An 18,370-nucleotide genomic window follows, 5' to 3' on the forward strand; every position below is an offset into this window, starting at 1 on the left:
ATGTCTCTCTTGTCCTGGGGAGCCCAGAACTGGATGCAGTATTCCAGACACAGCCTCACCAGGGCGGAGTAGAGTGGCAGGATCACCTCCCTCAACCTACTGGCAACACTTGCTAATGCACCCCAGGACACCATTGGCCTTCTTGGCGCAGGAACACATTGCTGGCTCATGGAAATATATCCTCATATATCATTACTGCTTGTAGCTACACACCCATTAGTATATTTTCAAAAGAACTCAGTTGTTCATAGACTTGCAGCAATATTGCAGTCCTAATATTGCTACTAGATTTTGTTATATACACGGTTTGGAAACTCTGGAAGTACAGAGAGCATTGCGATTCTGCTGCTAGCAACAGCTGTTGCATATAAAAAGCTGTTGTTAAAAAAATGTCCAATGTGTTTGTATCTTGACTTAACACTTTCTACATAATTTTGAAAGAATTTGGCTGTTTGAAAGCTGGCATTGCTCCCCTGACAGATCTCAATGGGGAAAAAGGATGTTTGACAGTAAAATACAGCGCTGGGTTTCAGCTTTGAGCTCAGCTCTTCCTTTCTTCCTTATTGTAAGTGATATTTCTAATCTCAGTGTAACTTTATTAAAGAGTACCAGGATAGAGAGTTATTCTTTGATATGTGTTTAGAAAATATTGGAGATGTAATGCTGTACCTGTAGTACTTAAGCCTATGTAAATTGACTCAATTTGAGTGTTAACATTCATAGCTTAAAGTTTAAAAAAATTATAAAGGGGAAAAACAGTACAGGGTGGTTTTTAACTACAGATGGACAGAAAGCATCATCAGACCACTTTTTAAGTATATTGCCTTTCTTTCTCAACAACTTTGGGGTATAATGAGCAAAAGACGGAGGAAATGGATCAATTAGTGCACCATCTGTACGAAAACCAGACCATGGATGTTACACTGAACAAGAAATGTTCAGTCCCATTGATCTTTCTTATGTAGATAACGTTACTCATTTGTATTACATTTTGGAAGAAGTGTACCCAGTAATGGATTCGTGTTGTTTTTGTTATTCTTTTGTTTGTTTTTAAGCTAAGAAAAATTGATATTAGGATTCTGTGTCTTTTGGCAACCATTCCTTTCGTGTAGAAAACATGGTATGTTTATGCACAGCTTAACCCTATGTATATGCGGGGTGATTTCAAATTCATGCATTATCAAGCAGCAGTATATCAGTGATTTGAGGCTGTTTCTTTTCTGGAAATAAGCAGCTTCCCCTTAAAGTCTTGCTAGGACACCAGCTGCAGATGAGAATGAGCTTCCATATTTAATACATTCTATTAACTTCACACATACAAACATGCACGCACTCACTCATACACCCCAGTGTCACATTATAGGTGAACAGGCCCTAATTAAAAGCACACACCATCTGCTGGTGTATGGCAGCAGGGTGGCACTCTGTAACCGTCCTGGTTCCTGTGATTGAAATGTATTATTTATGAGCTTGCACAGAAAATACGCCACTTGGCTCATGGAACCTGCATTAAGAGCTGGATAGCACCATCTAATGGTATAGAGTGACTTTGACTGTTAATCTTTCATACTCTTTTCCTCCCTACTTCTCCCCTACCCCCCGTCAATATTTTAATTTTTTAACATTGTGTATGTGGGGTTTTATGATCATGTTCCAGAAAATCTTGTGCCTTGTGTTTCACTTTTACACAAGACTGAAAAGCAGCAGTTGAAGTAGTCTAATGTTTGTGCTGTTTACAGCAACCTTCTTTTTCCTTTCAATGCCAAACATAGGATTTTGCTTTCTGTATGTGATGCGGTGGAAAAATGGAAGCAGGACAGCTGAGCAGGATAAATTTGCCACCTTCCCGCCCCCCCCAGCAAGTATGTAATGAAAGTTTCTACTGCTGAATCTGAAAACTGTATTTTAATATTGAAATTGGCCCTGCTTTTTTGTTGAGCAGTGCACTGCAGACTGCACAAAGGTTCTTTATTGGCTTTAATAAAGCCAGTAGACTGCAGATGACTGCAGCTTTGGACCTTCCTCTCTGGAAGCAGAGATTATAACCTCTTTCTACTTGCAGAGACCATATCCTGTTCCTACTTAGCAGCTGAAGAGGAATGAGGAGGTTGGACTGAAAGGTGAAATGTGCTTTTTCAGGAGAAGAAAGGAGGGAGGAGAAAGGATCAGTTTTTGGCATAATTGATCTGTCACTCTGCCTTTGGTGACTGCCAGGTTACAAAGTCAGAACTTGTAAAACCTGTAATTTATTTAGTAGTTAGCATTGTCACCAATGACCTTTAGAATACTAGGAGTAAGAATAATTGCACTGATTCATAATTATTTTGAGGATGATTTGGGGTTTTTTTATGTTTTGGGGCTTTTTTATGTCCTTGAGCTTTTTCCTTTTAGTATCTAGATTGCGTATCCAACAGCAGTAGTCCTATATGCAGCTTCAAGAAGCTTCTTAATATTGGCAAGCACAGGTGCCTCTTTTTGGCAGTAACAAGCACAGCTATAATGACTGGTCTAAATACATGAAGTATGAAACTTTTCTACAGTAAGTGCCAGTAAAACCACTTTTTTAAACTAAAAAGTCTGGTCATTGCTTGAACTCAGACAACACATGTCCTTAAATAAGAAGAGATGTCTGTAAAGTCTGGGAAAATAGTATGTGTGTGTGTGTATTCGTTTTATTTATATATTTATATTTGGAAAAAATTATCAACGTGTTTTAAAGAATGTTGAAATGTCATCACTATAGCACATTTACAAATACATGTTTTCTTGTTTATGTTTAGAACATATGCCATCAGAAGGATAAGAGACGCCTTCAGAGAAAACAAGAATGTAAAAGATGCTGAAAAAATAGAAGAACTAGTGAATAAAGCAAAAGCAAACCTAGAGATTATTCATCGACAGGTAGATTTACTTTATTTCTTTCTTTTTAGCAAAGAGTTGTTCACCAATTAGTCATTACAGATGGGAAAAACAGATTCTTACCCAACATATCCTTGGATGGACAGTGTTTTGTATTTCTGAGTTTGAGGGCRTGGGAAGCATCTGGTTCTCCTTGATGGCTGCTGAATTTAGTGATTCTTGTTCCGTTAGCCTGAACAGACCTTGCTGTCAAAAGTTTATGTGCACTTTCCTTACCTTCTCTACTATTAGTTTTACTGCCTCTTTACTTTGTTCTTCTGTTCTGCATTAATATTCCCTTTTATGTATTTCCTCTAGCTCACATACATTACACTTCCTTTCCTCATTTTTCCCTCCTTCCATCATAGGCTTAGAAGAGTGTATGTGACCCCCACTCTGAATAGTCTTGCCTTTGGTGTTTGTTTTTCCCCAACTCCAGATACGGTGTTGGAACAATAGCAGAACAAGAAAATCCTAAGGTTAATTAAGCAAATGCTCACTAAATGTATCCAAGCAGGGTGGTGGGTTTTCCTGTGGAAGAAGCTGAGTCACTGCCAATATATTTCTCTGACTTGGTTTGAGTAGCATTTGTAACATCTCTAGTCCTTCCACTGAGTACCGTATCAATTAGATATGATATATACTTCAGTAAACTTTAGATACTTGGTTACTTTTCAAACAAACTCTATTTGCAAGGACCACTGGAAATTTTGACAAACAAAGCTACTTTGCCTGAACTCTCTGAGGGCGTTTTCAATCTCTGAACTGTCTCTCCTTGCAACGACTGCACTTTCTGATGCTGGTGAGAGTTCAGTAGTACTTTTAAATGTTGGCCATCTCTCTCCTGGCTTTCAAGARTCCAGATCTTTCTTAAGCACTTGGTCCTCCATGGTCTAGTGTAACATGGTTTTTACAACCAGCAGGTCAGTTAGCTAGATTCTTATGTCAGTAGGAAATTAGGTCTTTTGTTTTGGCAATCAAGTATGAAAGTTTTACTGCAAGTTACATTATTTCTTTGGACTTTCTTCTCACAGGAGCAAGTGTTTTAGGAGTATGAAAGTAGTAAACTATAGAAAGCATGCTAAGATTTCTACTTGTTTGTGATTACAGATACTTTAGAATTTGTGTTCCTGTCGATTTGTTGTATTTTTTAACCCCAAAAGTCCTATTTTTGTATTTTAAAAAAGGTTTCTATAGGATATAATTCTGATYGGATGGATTCAGTGCGAGTATATTCAAATGTCGTTTTTTTCCCCATACCTGTATAAAATAAGTAGCACTTTCAGTTCTTCTTTCTGAGGGTTTATCTTGGAGAGCTCTGATATCCAATTTATACAGATCTTATCTGCAAAGACGCATTGGGGGCTGGAGCAGATGATGAACAAGGGGGACGCAAAACATAAGAGTGTGTGGAGTCAAATTCTGCCACTTGCAGAAATCAGGATCAGAGAAGTAGCAGTTATGGACAGGGGATATCCCATAGTGAAATATTAGAGAAAAATCTTTTCTGGATTGTAGCTGAGATAAATTCTTGTCAGTATGTGAGAAAATTGCTCTGTGATTGTTGTGAGTAAGAATACTTGTTATAKCTTTGTCTAATAAATCAGAGAGATGCTAGTAAGTCTACCACACTATTTTGTGTAAAATGAATGACTTAAGTGGTATTAAATTTCTTTCTTTAAAAAAAATCCTGACTGAGACCTACTTGGCACAGCCCTTTTTCAGAAAGGGAAAGTATTTGTGATTATAAAAGTTTCAATATCAAGATATCAAAGCACTAGAAACTGGTGTGAAGTACTGTTTTCGCTTTACAGATATGTAACTGGGATGCTGAAATGAGGGACTAGATTTCTAATACCTTAATGTTCAGTGTATGTCAACTTGATATGGGTAGGATTTGTCTCTTACTGGTTCTATGAGCCCAAATAAAAAAAGGCAGTTCTAAGTCAGATGCTGGATAAGTCTTGCTAAAACAAAAGCTTTCYAGCTTTTCTTTGAGAAAATGGGATTCTGCTGACTCATCTGAGTGTTGTAATAGATCTGGGATAGAGTTTTATTTTAAACTCATCTCTTCTGACTGAGTCATGAGAACATAGATTACCTTGTTAGTGTAGACACTGAAATAGGATACCACTTGTCTAAAAGCGAGTATTGGCTAGGGGCCTTTTTCCTCTCTAAGGTGTGGGTCTTGTCTTTCACCTTTTAGGNACCTTTAGGACTATCAGTTAGTGTCAGATAAGTCTTTCAGTTGTGTTGGGAAAAACAAGAATAACAGGCAGGCGTATTAGTTTGATTAATGTCTGACCAATGTACCCATTCACTGTCCTTTCTGAAGGAGTAAGTTGGCTTTAAGGACTTCCTGTGTTCATTGCCTCTAGYGCTAATGAACATCTTGATCACATATAAACACATACATGTGCATATCCATACACAGATATATCTAATGAGCCTGTACATGAACTATAAATAACTGTATTATACACGAGCCTCTATTTTGCACTAATAAAAAATCTTGTATATTTAATACTTTGTTCAAGAATATAATGGCAATAAAAAAATAAGACAACACTTACTATTTTCTCATAGTAAGGATTCTGCTTTTTTCATTACACCAGCAGAACCATTTTAATCTGCTAATTTTTCAATTTTGCTGTTTTATAATAATGGCAAATAATTTATATATATAATAATTCATTTGATAAGAACTTTTTATTGACTACAGATTGAAAAAAATTTTTGAGATGCATTTTGGCCTACCATTTGGTACGTAAGTGTTACTTTAAAAGGTTTTATAAATAGGTATGAATTTTTCAACTAAGAAGAAGTTCAGAGGGAAATAGGGCATGTGGGTTTCCAGTTCTCATTAATAGCTTCATATGAATTTTCAAATATTAAAATCTCCCATGTATGTTTAAATTTTACTAACATTATCAAATTACAATATTTAATACAGTTATCTTAAATGTATTATAAACAAGCAGTTTGTCAAGCAGACTGCTTTAAATGTCTATCTGTTATGCATTTGTTTATTGAGCAGTATTTTTGTCACTAGGACATAGCAGTAGAGTGCAATATTACTAAAGTTTCACATTTTTGTTTATCTATTTTTTCAAATCTCAACTATTTAAGAGGTTATCCCGTATGCGGTCTGCTAAAGTAGTTTTCAATTTGATCGCATTTTGGCATGATTCCACATAAGGAATTCAGGAAAACGTCCTGAAAGAATTTCAGGAAAAATCAGTCATATTGAAGAGAGATTTTGACGCAACTTCCCCCTTTTTACACTGCTACATCGTGCTACATAAAATAAAAATAATTTAGCAAGGTAATTTTTGAGATTTGTGTTCCTGGATTACTTGTTGATGCTTGGGTAACTCTAAGATTTCTTTTGCTGAGTTCCATCCCACCCCAAAACAAATTTTACTTAAAAAAGTGAGAATTGTTGTTCTTTCCACAGTGTCTATTATGTTTCAGTGTCATCTCCATTTTGACTGTAAAGGAAGAGATAAATATTGAAAAAATAGGAACCTCTTTATCATAAAGTATGCCTGCTTTTCATCAGAACTATTAGAAACCTTAGAGTCTCAATTCATATTAATATTTTTGGCTGTCAAATTTAATCAAGTTCCATGGAAAAAAAATCATTCTTGCTCACTAATTGAATGATCTAAGTCATCTGACATTATTAAGAGTTTATATTTAAAACTAACCAAGCATTCTATAAAGTGTTTTTATTTTTAAATGCAGAAGCACTGAAGCAAACGTGAGATATAGTGTGCATTTTTTTTACTAAGTTTGGGGTTTATTATGATGTAGCACATCTAAGTACTGCTGACTTTTTCATCGCATGTCGATAGAAATTAAATAATATCCCGCTTTGCTGACAATGTGTTGTTACTTTGAAATCAAATTTATATTCACTTTACATTCTAATTTATGGTTTAGTCATCAAAGTGACCATTGAAGTGTAAGGTTCATAAATAACTATTTGAATCAGCCTGGTGGGAAATATGAAATTGTGACAGATTACTGTCATTTTATTCATGTCAGTCACTGTACAATTTGCTTGAATGTTATAAAAGTAACTTTATAAAGCTGAAAAGCATGGAGGAAAATTAATCTCCACCTCAGTCCTCCTCTGCTTGTTACTGGTTATGATTTAGAAATAGGTTGGCTAAAGGAGGGAACAGCTCAAATTCTTTTCTCATCACAATTTCTGGAGACTTTTTTGTGTTTGCTATATAAACAGCACAATATGTTGCATCTTTCCTCTAAGAAAGGCATTGGGAGAATTGCATTGTCACAAGGAAGTTTGAAATAGAAAGTTTAAAAGATTTTGAGGCAGTCTTTGAGGTCCTTAAAGAACATGATTTAATTAAAAAAAAAAAAAAAGTGTCAGACCTAGTATGAGAATTCAGGGTTGTATTCCTGTGTTTATCCGTATTTACCATTTCTATTAAATATGGTTAGTATGACCTTTAAAAAAAATAGTGAAGTTAGAACAGTTCTTTTGGTTTAAAATTTTTTTAAGCTACATCGCCAGTGCAGCAATACATAGCCAAAGTACTGCACCTTCCTGAGGCATCCATTGGCTGTGTATCATCTTAGCAATATTGTAGATTCAAATAAYAATTGAATGGAAGTGGAGATGATATCGAATGGATGTACTAATACAGCAGCTCATATTACTATGAATTGGTAAAAATGTCTCTATGGCGTAAGGAAGCCTATTTCTGTAATTCAGAATAATATGAATATTAAAGCATGTTTAAAGAATATTACCAAGGCAAACAATTTCAAATATAATTACTCTAAGAAACAAAAAGTGAAAGTACCTTAGTGTACAGCACCTGCTTTGGATTTTATTACCTATCTTTTGTGGATGATTTACCAGCAWATACTCCCATTTTTTTCCATAGTCCAGTTGTCATAATTCTGTGATAAATTTGCAACAATAGCAGGTAAATTAGCAATTGCTAAAGTGGATGTATTTCTGGATTGAAAGCATATAGGTTGAGCATTCAGGGGACCGATACCAGCCTACACAGTTGGGGAGTGACATCAGGATTGACTGTCTTGAAAAACTTCTCAACCCTCAAGAGAGACACTGTACACCTGACAGTACCTGTGTCTATGCTGCAGAGCACTCCAGGCTGGATACCCTTAGCAGGAGAGGGAGTGTTATGAAAATTCTTAATACCAGTTTTAGTTGTAAGCCACAAGTCATATTGCTGTTTAGTGTTTCTGATTGATTATTCATGAAAGTTGCAAAATATTATATAATGTCTCCACTACAGCCATTCTGAAGCAGAGAGGAAAGAATAGYTGGAAGAACTTTGAGTACGGGGGCTCAGTGCGGAGTAGTGCTGTTCAGAAGTGCGTCACTTAAGTTTTCCTATGAGCAACAAGTTACATTGGTGCACTAAGATGGCTTCTGTGGGTCACGTTTGTCACTGGAGGGGAATTTTAAAATCACAGATTCATTTATTATGTTTCTTAACAAGTATCTTGAATAGTTTTTTTACAATTTTCAGCTTCMTATCTCAATGGCAAAGATCTGTTTTTCTTTACAAATGAATAGACTTAACAGCTCTTATCTAAGAGGAATGTCCTTGGAAGCTCACTGCTATTTTATTAGTGTCATGTATTTGTATCTTTTGCAGTTGTAGCTACAGCTTCCCACCAGGATAGACCCTACATTATGTGTAGAGACTATCCTTACCTCCCAAGCATTTTGTTTGTTAAAACAGGTTCAAAAGTAGGAGTGTCAAATGCTGTTTTACATCAGAAGAGCAGGAGATGAACAGAATGATGAGATGATTTCTCACAATCCCATTAAGAGTTTAATCAAGTCATTGCACAGTATCTTTTTTTAGAAGTATTAGAGGATCTATATTTTTCTAAATAATGGCAGTGCTATGTAGAAGTTAGCTATACTGAAAGTGGTTAGCGTGATTCTCTTCCACTTTTCTTGTCCCTAGTCTGCTGAAWTACTGGTAGTCAGCTTTTAACTGCATTAGCAGATCATGAGTTCTCATCTGATCAGTCCTCTAAGCGCCTTTACCAAAATTATGTTGGCAAAGCCAGACACTGAAATTGAATCACTGCACAATGGGAGTAGAAGGGATTTGGGGATATTTTGTGTGTGCTTTTTTTAATCTCAAAGTTCTTTTGAGTGGCTTTGAGAGGCTTTTATTTTAGATTTTTTTCCTTGAAGTGATGTATGTCCTTTCTTTCATTCTAGCTTACATGAAACCAGAACTCAAAAAATACAAATCTRTATGTTTTTTGTTTTGTAACAGTAACCTAGACGGAATAATACAATGAAAGAAAGAACTGAAATCCTCAATCTATGTTAAGTTTCAGTGTCCTTTGCTTGGGAAGAGATGCAGATGTTACAAATGTAGTTAGGACAGGGAAAATAGAGGATAGGATGGATGACATCTGCAGGGGGAGGAGTTGTTTGGTTTTTTTAATAAAAGAAAGAATGTCTGAAATCAAAGTTGAAATGAAGAGGCATCAAATTCAGAGCTATACTATTCTTGTATTACAATATGAGAGTGAATGTATTTTATGTCTGCTGACTGACCATAAGCTTTTAGAGGGAGTGGTGAAGGGCAAAGAGGAAGAAAAACAAGGAGAAATTTAAAGTAGGAGTCACTTTGAAAAAGCTTTGGTACAATTGAATTGAAACCCAGGTGAATCAGAGCTTGGCCCTTACCAGGGCATTGCAAACAAGGTAAGATCTCCTACCAGCTTTTTCAGATAGTTTTTTTTTTCTTGGCATATGGGATAGTTTTGGAGATATGCAGTATTGTAACAGATGCCAAAAGCCCAGAGCTGTCATATCAGCTTAATTTCAAACATCTGAATGTGCAGGAAGTGTGACAGAGGTTTTACCGCTTTGCAGGGGGGTTTGCTCTCGAGCTTACCCTTGTTTGAGTCTCCAGAGCAGTGTTAATCTTTAGACTTCCCTCTGACCCTCCGGATGCAGAACAAGATTGTACTTTCACAAATGATTTGCTGTTGTTTGCACTCCTGACTAATTACAAGCGGCAGTTTCTGCTTTACGAGCAGAAATTATTACATACAGAAGCCGACCCTGCTTTGGAAGTAACCTTTAGGCTATGAGCAAAGGTARTTCAGAGTTAGTTTGAAACTTTGTCTTTCTTGCATAAGAGCCATACTGGAAATGCTCAGTTTAAAACAGGATTTGACATACGCAGTAACCTTTCTTAAAAAAAATGAAGACTGTTGAGCGTTGGCGGCTGTTTTTAAAATAGTTTAATTATCTGCCATAAAAGATCTCATTATTTTTGTTACATGTACGTAGTGGTTAATGCAGTGAGGTTAGGGCCCTGCCACAAGTAAGCAGTGGTTACATAACGCATCCAGAGCTGTGAGCATCTGATGTTATGCATAGCGGAGGGCGATCTGAAGGGCAAGAGAAGGACTTATTTTCTAGTGAGCAATTGGCAGCTTGTAACACCTCATCAAATCAATATTGGATTTAAACTTCCACTCAGAAAAAAGTAAGTTTCACCAGCTTGTTTGATCAGAAACTTCCAGAAAGAGTCAGCAGTGCTGACTGAGCCAGTCTTTGCAGAAGAAAGCCCCAGAAACAAGGGAAATTCTCATTTCAGAAGATCAGCTCATCTACCATTTGTAGCCTTCTTATTTAGTCTTCAGTCCCAAGGGCTTCCACCCAGTGTGTAAAAGAATACAGGCCACAGGGATGGTTATAACAAAATTTCAAGTAGACCTCTTCCGAATGAGGTGGGTACTAGCAAGTGCCAGGGTGTCTTAATGTAAACCTAAAACATTGCCAAGGGAGGGAAGGTAGAAGTAAGTGCAGATCTTTTTGATCAAAGCACAGGCACCTTTTGCTGTGCTTATTATCTGACTGCATGATCTGGAGTTGATGTCTGCCAGTTTTCATGGTGCCATTTGAGGGAAAATTTGGATTAGAGTTTCTAATATTGAAGTATATTCATCTACTCAGCATGTAGCAGCTTTGTTTAATGTACTTATTTATTTATTGCTGTGTGGTATCCTGGAGATACCACTCTGCTGTAGAGCTGAATGCTTGTGGAGGATCTGGGTTTTACCAAACAGAAAAAAAGAGAAGTGCAGCAGTGTTTTGTGTATTATTTATGAAACATATCCCCTCATGAAGATCTTGCATGTGTTTTGTAACTCATGTCCCTATCAGAATATAAATCTCTCCTGATTGTCACTTTCTAGTGATGGTATCATGGAGTTAACCAGTTTTAAGTATGGCTCAGTCTTGACAAAATGATCCTATTTKGGGGACTTCTGAAAAGAATGAGAGAGAGAACAGTGCTCTTGTGACAGTGGCAAACTCTGTTGTGTCCTTCCATAGTTAGCTGCTTTTTAATTTGTTATTTTTCCTTCCTTGCTGAGAAAAAATGGGATTTGCTGTTTTCCTCTGGTTTTGTGCTGGGTCCTGAGAGGAAAGGGTGGCAGGTTCCGCGACGTCCTGGCTGCGGGGACGTGCTTCCTGCAGGTGGTGCTTTGGCACGCTTGTCTGGTGCCTCTGCCTCCTGCTGCCCTTGAAGTTCACCCTGTAATTCAGGACGATGATGTTGGTGTTGACACCCTCACTATACTACCAGTCACCTCGTCTTGTAGGCTTGGTACGCTATTGTCCTTTTAATGACATTTTTCCCCCCTCATGCTCAGTCATTAATCTTCCAGCAAGTTAGAAATACGTTTTTTCTTTTTTCAGTTAACCAAGGGAAGAGAGAATATTTTAGCTCATGTGTGAGCAACTTGCCTTCTTTCCTGGCCTTTCACATGGCAAGGTAGATTCACAGTCGTCTAGCTTTATTTTGGCAATCTCTTCACATAAGGCTTACTTGCTTGAAAGACCTTTATCATTCACAGGTTATCTTTCAATTTTATTATTTTTACAGTAACTTAGTTTCTAATTTCTCTGTATTAAGCTGCTCATACTTGCTAGACTTCAGTCAGTATCAGTATATCTGATCCAGGCCACTGGAAGTTTAAGGAAGAAAGACTTTTTTTTTGCTAGATAAGAGTGTAGTGAGAAGTTTAATTAGTGTTTACGCAGTCTCCTTGGTACTSCTGCATTGCTGCTGTCTTTAGCTCTGTGCTTTCTGAGGTGAGCCTTTTTTTTTTTTTTTTTTTTTTCATTAAAAGCTGTAGCTGCAGTGCCCTTCATCTTGGTGACAAGCATTATCCCAGACATTAGTTCTGAAAGGAAACAAAACCAGTAAGAATTAAAAGAGCCCAAACTTATCTAGTTGTATTTAAATCATAAATTGACTGATCCCTGATTCATATTCTCTTTGGGGTGAGAATACATGCATTTCTTTCCTTTTTTTTTTTTTTTTTTTTTTTTTTTTTTTCTCCAAGGTATAGACTGGCTGAACATCCTCCCTAGACTATTCAGTTTGCAGAAAGTGAGCTGTTAGGTCTAGTTTTCAAGCTTGCTGTTATGATTTGGTCACCTGTGGAATGTATAGGAATATATACTTTGAAACAGAGACCTACTGTTTATCCTGTAAGCAAGACCCTGTCCTTCACCAGAGCTTTTATGAATGTTACAATATGGCTAAGTGTGCTCAGAGACTTTCTCCCTTGAGTATAATTCACATGCTGACAGTTGCTTTGGCAATTTTTAACCATTTTTCATGAGACTGTATGGTTGATGAAAGTGCTACGTGACCTGATCACTTAGCCTCTTCTATTAATACAGATTTTTTTTTTATTTCTGTTGGTTTTATTGTTGACCCAGTGCTTTGGTTGGTGTTTAAATGATCTTAATTTTAATTGAAAGCACTTTTTTTCTTACAGCAGTCTAATTTCTGTGCTCATTTGTCAGTAGTGAATACTTACTGAGGGTGATTACTCTCTAACTGCTTGTGCCAGTGTACCTCTGGGAGGTTAATCAATCTTGTGCTTTTTAATTGACTTCAATAATATGTTTACATTTATCAATATTTCTTAATTGTCAAGCTATAACAGTGGAACTTCAACWATAAATCATGCCAATGGTTAGCTTCATGTGTTAGAAATTTAAGAGTCTCCTTAAACACTTTGACATGTTGTAAATTGCTTTTAAATTATTTGTATGTGTGCTTATGGGGGAAGAGGAAAAAAAATTGGTATAAAAAGTCATGCACTGTAGAGTATACTAAAGAACTAATCCATTGAAATGACAATAAAATACCTTTACCACATGTATGACATGTGTTACAAGGAAAAAAGGAAGCAAGTTTTTTCAAAGTGCTGTTTTTGCTAACATTATTACTAATAAATTTGTGAGTATGGTAGTACATGTACATTTGCTGTGCCATCCCATTAGACTTGTCAAGGTTAGAATTATTTTCCTGCTTTCCACTCTATAAGCAAGGCAAAGGGCAGAGAGAATTAGTATTACTACCACTATTTTACAGAAGTAAGATTGAGCATTCAAGGATGAAAACACCCTGGTTTTAGCTATACATTTGAGCACGTGCCTGTCCTTAAGACAGAGGTGTGGAAAAGAATGAGACTACTTCTGTTTAAAGTTAAGCATGTATTTAGGGACTTTGCATTGAGACCTAAATTATTTGTATATGCTCCCAAAGTATGATTGCTGCAGGAGCTGAAGTCTTCCAGTACTGTCTATCCCAATCTTCCTGTATCACATAGCTCGCTCTGTCCTCTGTCCCCACTAGACCCAAATAACARTAAGCTGTAGAAGAAAATCTGCTTAGAGRGAAAGCTGACCACACTGTTTGTGTYTGTCATATGGCATTTTAGTGGCTGCACTGAAGACAATTTGAGAATTGAAAACCCWGTCTAATAAGCAATAAAGCAATACTTAARATTTGAGGTAGCAGTTTTCTTGCTAAGCAGAGCCAGTGTGACTGAACATCAGAAAAGGAAAAGTAGGGAAGAAGCCAGCTGGGGGAGGGGGTTGGGGAGAGAGGGAAGAGTTTCACTTTTACATCTTCTTTTCTTAATTTAGCTCTTGAAAGCAAATTGTTGAGCTTTTCAAGTAAACATACATGTACATACAGAAATGAAGATAAAAGTCATTAATGTTGTTAGATTTAAGTATTATATAAAACTAATTTTTTCATAGCTTACTGGATAGGGCCTAATTTTACGTTGCAACTAGTCCTGTAGAAGGAACTGTTGACTAAATTTATTGTTAATTATCAATCATATTGAAATGCTATACAATTAAGGGGTATTTTAAATAGAGTCGGAGAGATGTTCCACTTGCTGAAGTTGAAAATTAGATTAGAAAAATACATGCAATTGTTTTAGAAAAGAACAGCAGGTAATGAGTTCAAAAAGCAGATAAGGAATATGACCAACATCTTTGAACAGTTAGAACACTTCTCAGGATGGAGGAAAAGCTTTATGGTGAGACAGAGGTGAGTAAAAAATTCACCAGGATCTCAGTCCTAGGGAACAAAAGAACGAATTTAACAAATTAACGAATTTAAACACCCGGATCTTGGTGGCAAAATTCTTGTTCATTCAAGTCAGCCAGGTCATTGGCCCCTTTCCTCCTGCCTTGTTTCAAGGTCCCTCACACAGTACGAAGTGTAACTTGGTTATGCTAGTAGCTTTGTATTCAAAAACAGTGTATTTTGCTGGATTTCAAATAAGATGCTGTTATTTGAATATTATTGTTGATAGATTTGTATTTTTATCACGAGTTTGAACATGTATAAAAGAAAAATGTTTGCCCAAAAGGTGATTTAAACATAACTGTGAAGCCTAATGCCATCCTACCCAGTGCCATGCTTGCAAATGTTCACAGTAGTGGATTAGGCTTCTCTCTCCCTTTTTGAATGAGATAATACTGATAAGACACAGCTGTCCAAGGAACTAAATTACAGTGGTTACCAAGTCAAATCACATTAAAGCAAGGATGTTTAATCAATCTCTTTGTGAAGGGTAAAGCAAKTCAGAAAACAAAACCATTGATGCTTTCTTTATTGTGGTGGATTAAGTATATTCTTGTTGTGTAGAGAGAGCTTTGTGGTAGGGTAATTATGCGAATAAGTTAGATTTAGTTTCAAAGATACRGCTAATCTCATGGCATGTTACCTGAGGCACTGCTAAATAACTATGTAACATCTAAAATAAAGTTAGTTTTCATCCAAAGTAGATGGGTAAGCTTAGATCAATGTAGTAATGTGAGAGTATGTCTTTTAAGAAGTGGTGACCTTTCTATAGTATTCAAACTATATTTGCATTTTTGGCTTAAAACCTGCTAAGTTACCTAAAACTTACATAAAACTAAATTAAGTTTGGCTATTGCCATGAAGAATGCAAAATTTTTGTAAACTAAGCTCAGAAAGGACAATTTTTGTGCACTGTCCTCCAAAAAATACATTTAATAACAACAGTCTGAATTGTGTAAAACTAGTTCAGCTGCCGGATTTTCCAGTATGYTTGAGGAAGACTAAAATTGCTACTATCAGGTCATCAGCTGGGATGTATTTGAGACCTAAGTGAGCATCGTATAAGAAATTCATCTTTTGACCTTTAATACCCTGCATGGAATGAATACTGAAGCTACTGGGAAAGTAATAACTGTAGTGAACATCTGTAATAACCCTTCTCATAGGCTGAAGGGGAGGGTGGCTCTTCTGTTTAGAGGATGCCAGAGTAGATCCATAGCAAGGATCCAGAACCTGTCTTCACACATTTACACTGTGTAGTTGTGAGTGGTTAGGAGATCACGTTGTAATGAAAGCCGATAAAAGGTAAGCTCCAAAATTATTTAAGTGTTCTAGTGAACATGAATGAACTTTCTTCTGTAACATGTAAGACTCCATATTTTCTACCTTTATGATGAAACATCTGTATTTATGTAGTGTGCCACCATGGTTTTCATATTTGAAAAAAAATGAATATAGTGTAAATGTGTATGTTTTGATCTTTTTCATCTTTTGAGAAGGTACAGACCATCTTTATTTCCATTTTTTTTTCTCTTAAATCTCCAGCTAAATAGCAGTAATTTCATGTAGATACCTTACAGATCTGTGGGGAATAGTTTCTCCAGAAGGTAATTCATGAACAAAGGACCCTTTGGAGGCTCAGCTCATCAGACTTCAGTGCAGATACTCCCATCTTCAAAGGTTTATCATGATCAAGRGCTAAGAATTTGATTTTTAAAATCACTAGACAGTTCCTACCTTTCTGAAGAAGTCAGTAGTCAATTTGAATTTGACTCACATGACATAACGATAGTTGATATTGGAGTTCTGTAGCAGACAATTCATTGAAGATGAGGTTACATGTTTAGTATATCCACATAAGGTGGTAAATAGCACATTAATTTCTTAATTGCTTCTTGATTTTTACCTTTGTTTCAGCTTTTAATTTGAAGTAAAATGGATGTTCTATTTGTTTAAGTTGATGGCTAATTTCTTTTAAAAATGTAAATAGCCATCTCCTAGCTTTAACAGAGTGCTGTAAAGCTGCGAGAAAGAGAATTCTGACCTACTCTTACAAAAGGAAACAAAGCTAAGAAAGGGTGGAACATAGGAGCAGAGGTTTCCCACCGTATAGTAATGGGTATGACCTTTAATATTGAGGCCTTTGGATCACATTTAAGTTGGCATTAAAATTTTCTAATAAATTCCCTGCTGTATCTCAGAGTTTTTTTCCTCAGATTTAATTCAATAAGGTCACAATAAAGCAACTTCTGTCTGTGCTATTGTAATTGCTCTCAGCAGGCTGATAATATTATTGCAGAGAAGTGCCAGTTACTGTGCTTTTATTTCTTTCTTCAAGCACTCTCCTTCCTACATGCTTGCTCCTCTCACTCTCAAGTCCACCCTAAGTAGGAAATGAAATCATTTTAAATGTCATTTGCTTCTCATTTTAAAATGCTTTTATAATAATGCTTTCCTGAATCTTTTCCCCCTACAAAGGCAATAAAAGCATAGCCTGACTTATGCAGAATAATTGGAGACTTGTATGTCCTTTCCCTAATTCTAGCCCAAGATTTATGTATCAGATTCAGCCCTTAGTTCTTAAAGTTAATACTTGTAAACACAAAATACTTGGTTCTTTTTGGCTTCATGCTTTTAGAGTTATGGAGTATATGAACAGATAAGGCATTTCTCTTACACAAATGGTGAGAGATGCTGAATTCCCACTATATGTTTCATAAATAACCGAGGAATTATAGCTTATCACAGTGAGACATATTTTGTAGATCAATAAGAGATCTTCTTTTGCAACSTGATTTTCAGAACAGCATTGTTAATGTGGTATTTCTGTTATGAAAGGCAAATTTACACTTAGTGTGCTACTGGTAGATTTGTGACTATTACATGGGAAGTATTTAGTACAGTAAATAAATGTAAATACAGAATTCTAGGATCATGGTTCTCCATGTAATATTCTGGGCAACTATGAGAGACTTGGAGTCAATCAGTGAAACTTCAGTATCTCCTCTATATGAACTGCATTAGCTATACATAAATTTCTAGYTGCAGCTTCCTCTTTTTTCCAAGGCAGAGTGCAGGCATTTGGAGGTCACTCCTGATYAGTGACTGCTCATTGCTTTTTATTTATGATACACACATTTTAATTTGTATTTCCTACTGCTGCCTGAAGAAACTAATTTCTGGCAGCAGAGATGCAACACAGCTACTTTAAAGCAGAATGTTCCTGAAATGAAATGATGTTACTGACCTGTGAAACACTTCAAGAAGCTTAATTCAGAATCCTGCTATGGTTTGAGCCTGCAGTTTCTGAGGTATGTTGACTTTACTCTGAACCATTGTGACATGTGATCAAGTTGTTGCTTTATAAATTAAATAATGAATCATTTCTGTGTAAGAGTTCCTGCTTTAACTAAGCAGGAACTAAAACACTTAGGCTGTGCTTTAAAAAGATCRGAATTTAGATCACACAATGTTAGGATTTAGAACTTATTTTCCAAACTTGACTTTCTATCATTGGAAAAATAAGCCTTTCAAAATCCAAAATCTTTATAATAGTCTGTGTATTAACTGTAGAAATGTAAGTGACTAATCAGTCCTTTGTATAGTGTGATTTTTTTTTTCCAATTAAATTATCTGACTGGAGCTATGTAGAGGAAAGGTCCTGTGGTTAGGATGACCTTCCTCTTAGTTCTCCTGCAGATCTCAGAGACAGGCAGTTTGGTGAGTTTCTGGAAAGCAATTTGGTGAACAAACAAAGATAAAACCTATCATTCTTGATTGTGGCAATTATACATGTATAAATTGCTGTTAGTCTCAAGTTTCTAAAGTGCTTTACAAATTGTAACACTTGTGAAACAACCTGCTTTCAGATCTGCCACGTAGCATCTGCTTAGCACTTATTTTGTGACCCTAGATAGAATAATTTTAAAACTCTTGCAACATACTTCAGTTCCACATAACAATTTTACTCCATATTTTATAACTACACATCAAACTGAGTAACTTGGGATATGGGTGCA

General features: G+C 36.2%; 1 protein-coding gene across 6 annotated transcripts in view; it reads left to right on the forward strand.

Annotated features, from left to right (window-relative positions):
- LYRM4 (LYR motif containing 4) overlaps positions 1 to 18,370 on the forward strand; it is a 77,597-nt gene that overhangs the window by 10,156 nt on the left and 49,071 nt on the right. For 5 of the 6 annotated variants that reach the window (XR_014897843.1, XR_014897844.1, XR_014897846.1 and 2 more), the window contains one exon: positions 2,781 to 2,901. Coding sequence is in view for 1 of the 6 variants with exons in the window: in XM_085321697.1 (XP_085177823.1) it covers positions 2,781 to 2,901 (121 nt within the window). In the remaining 5 variants the exon portion in view is untranslated. Of the gene's footprint in view, positions 1 to 2,780; positions 2,902 to 17,520; positions 17,663 to 18,370 lie in introns of all 6 variants that reach the window. The other variant, XR_014897842.1, reaches the window with a different exon arrangement.

The sequence above is a fragment of the Rhea americana genome, unplaced genomic scaffold, assembly GCF_003343005.1.
Source record: "Rhea americana isolate MKP2758 unplaced genomic scaffold, rheAme1 scaffold_70, whole genome shotgun sequence".
NCBI lineage: Eukaryota > Metazoa > Chordata > Aves > Rheiformes > Rheidae > Rhea > Rhea americana.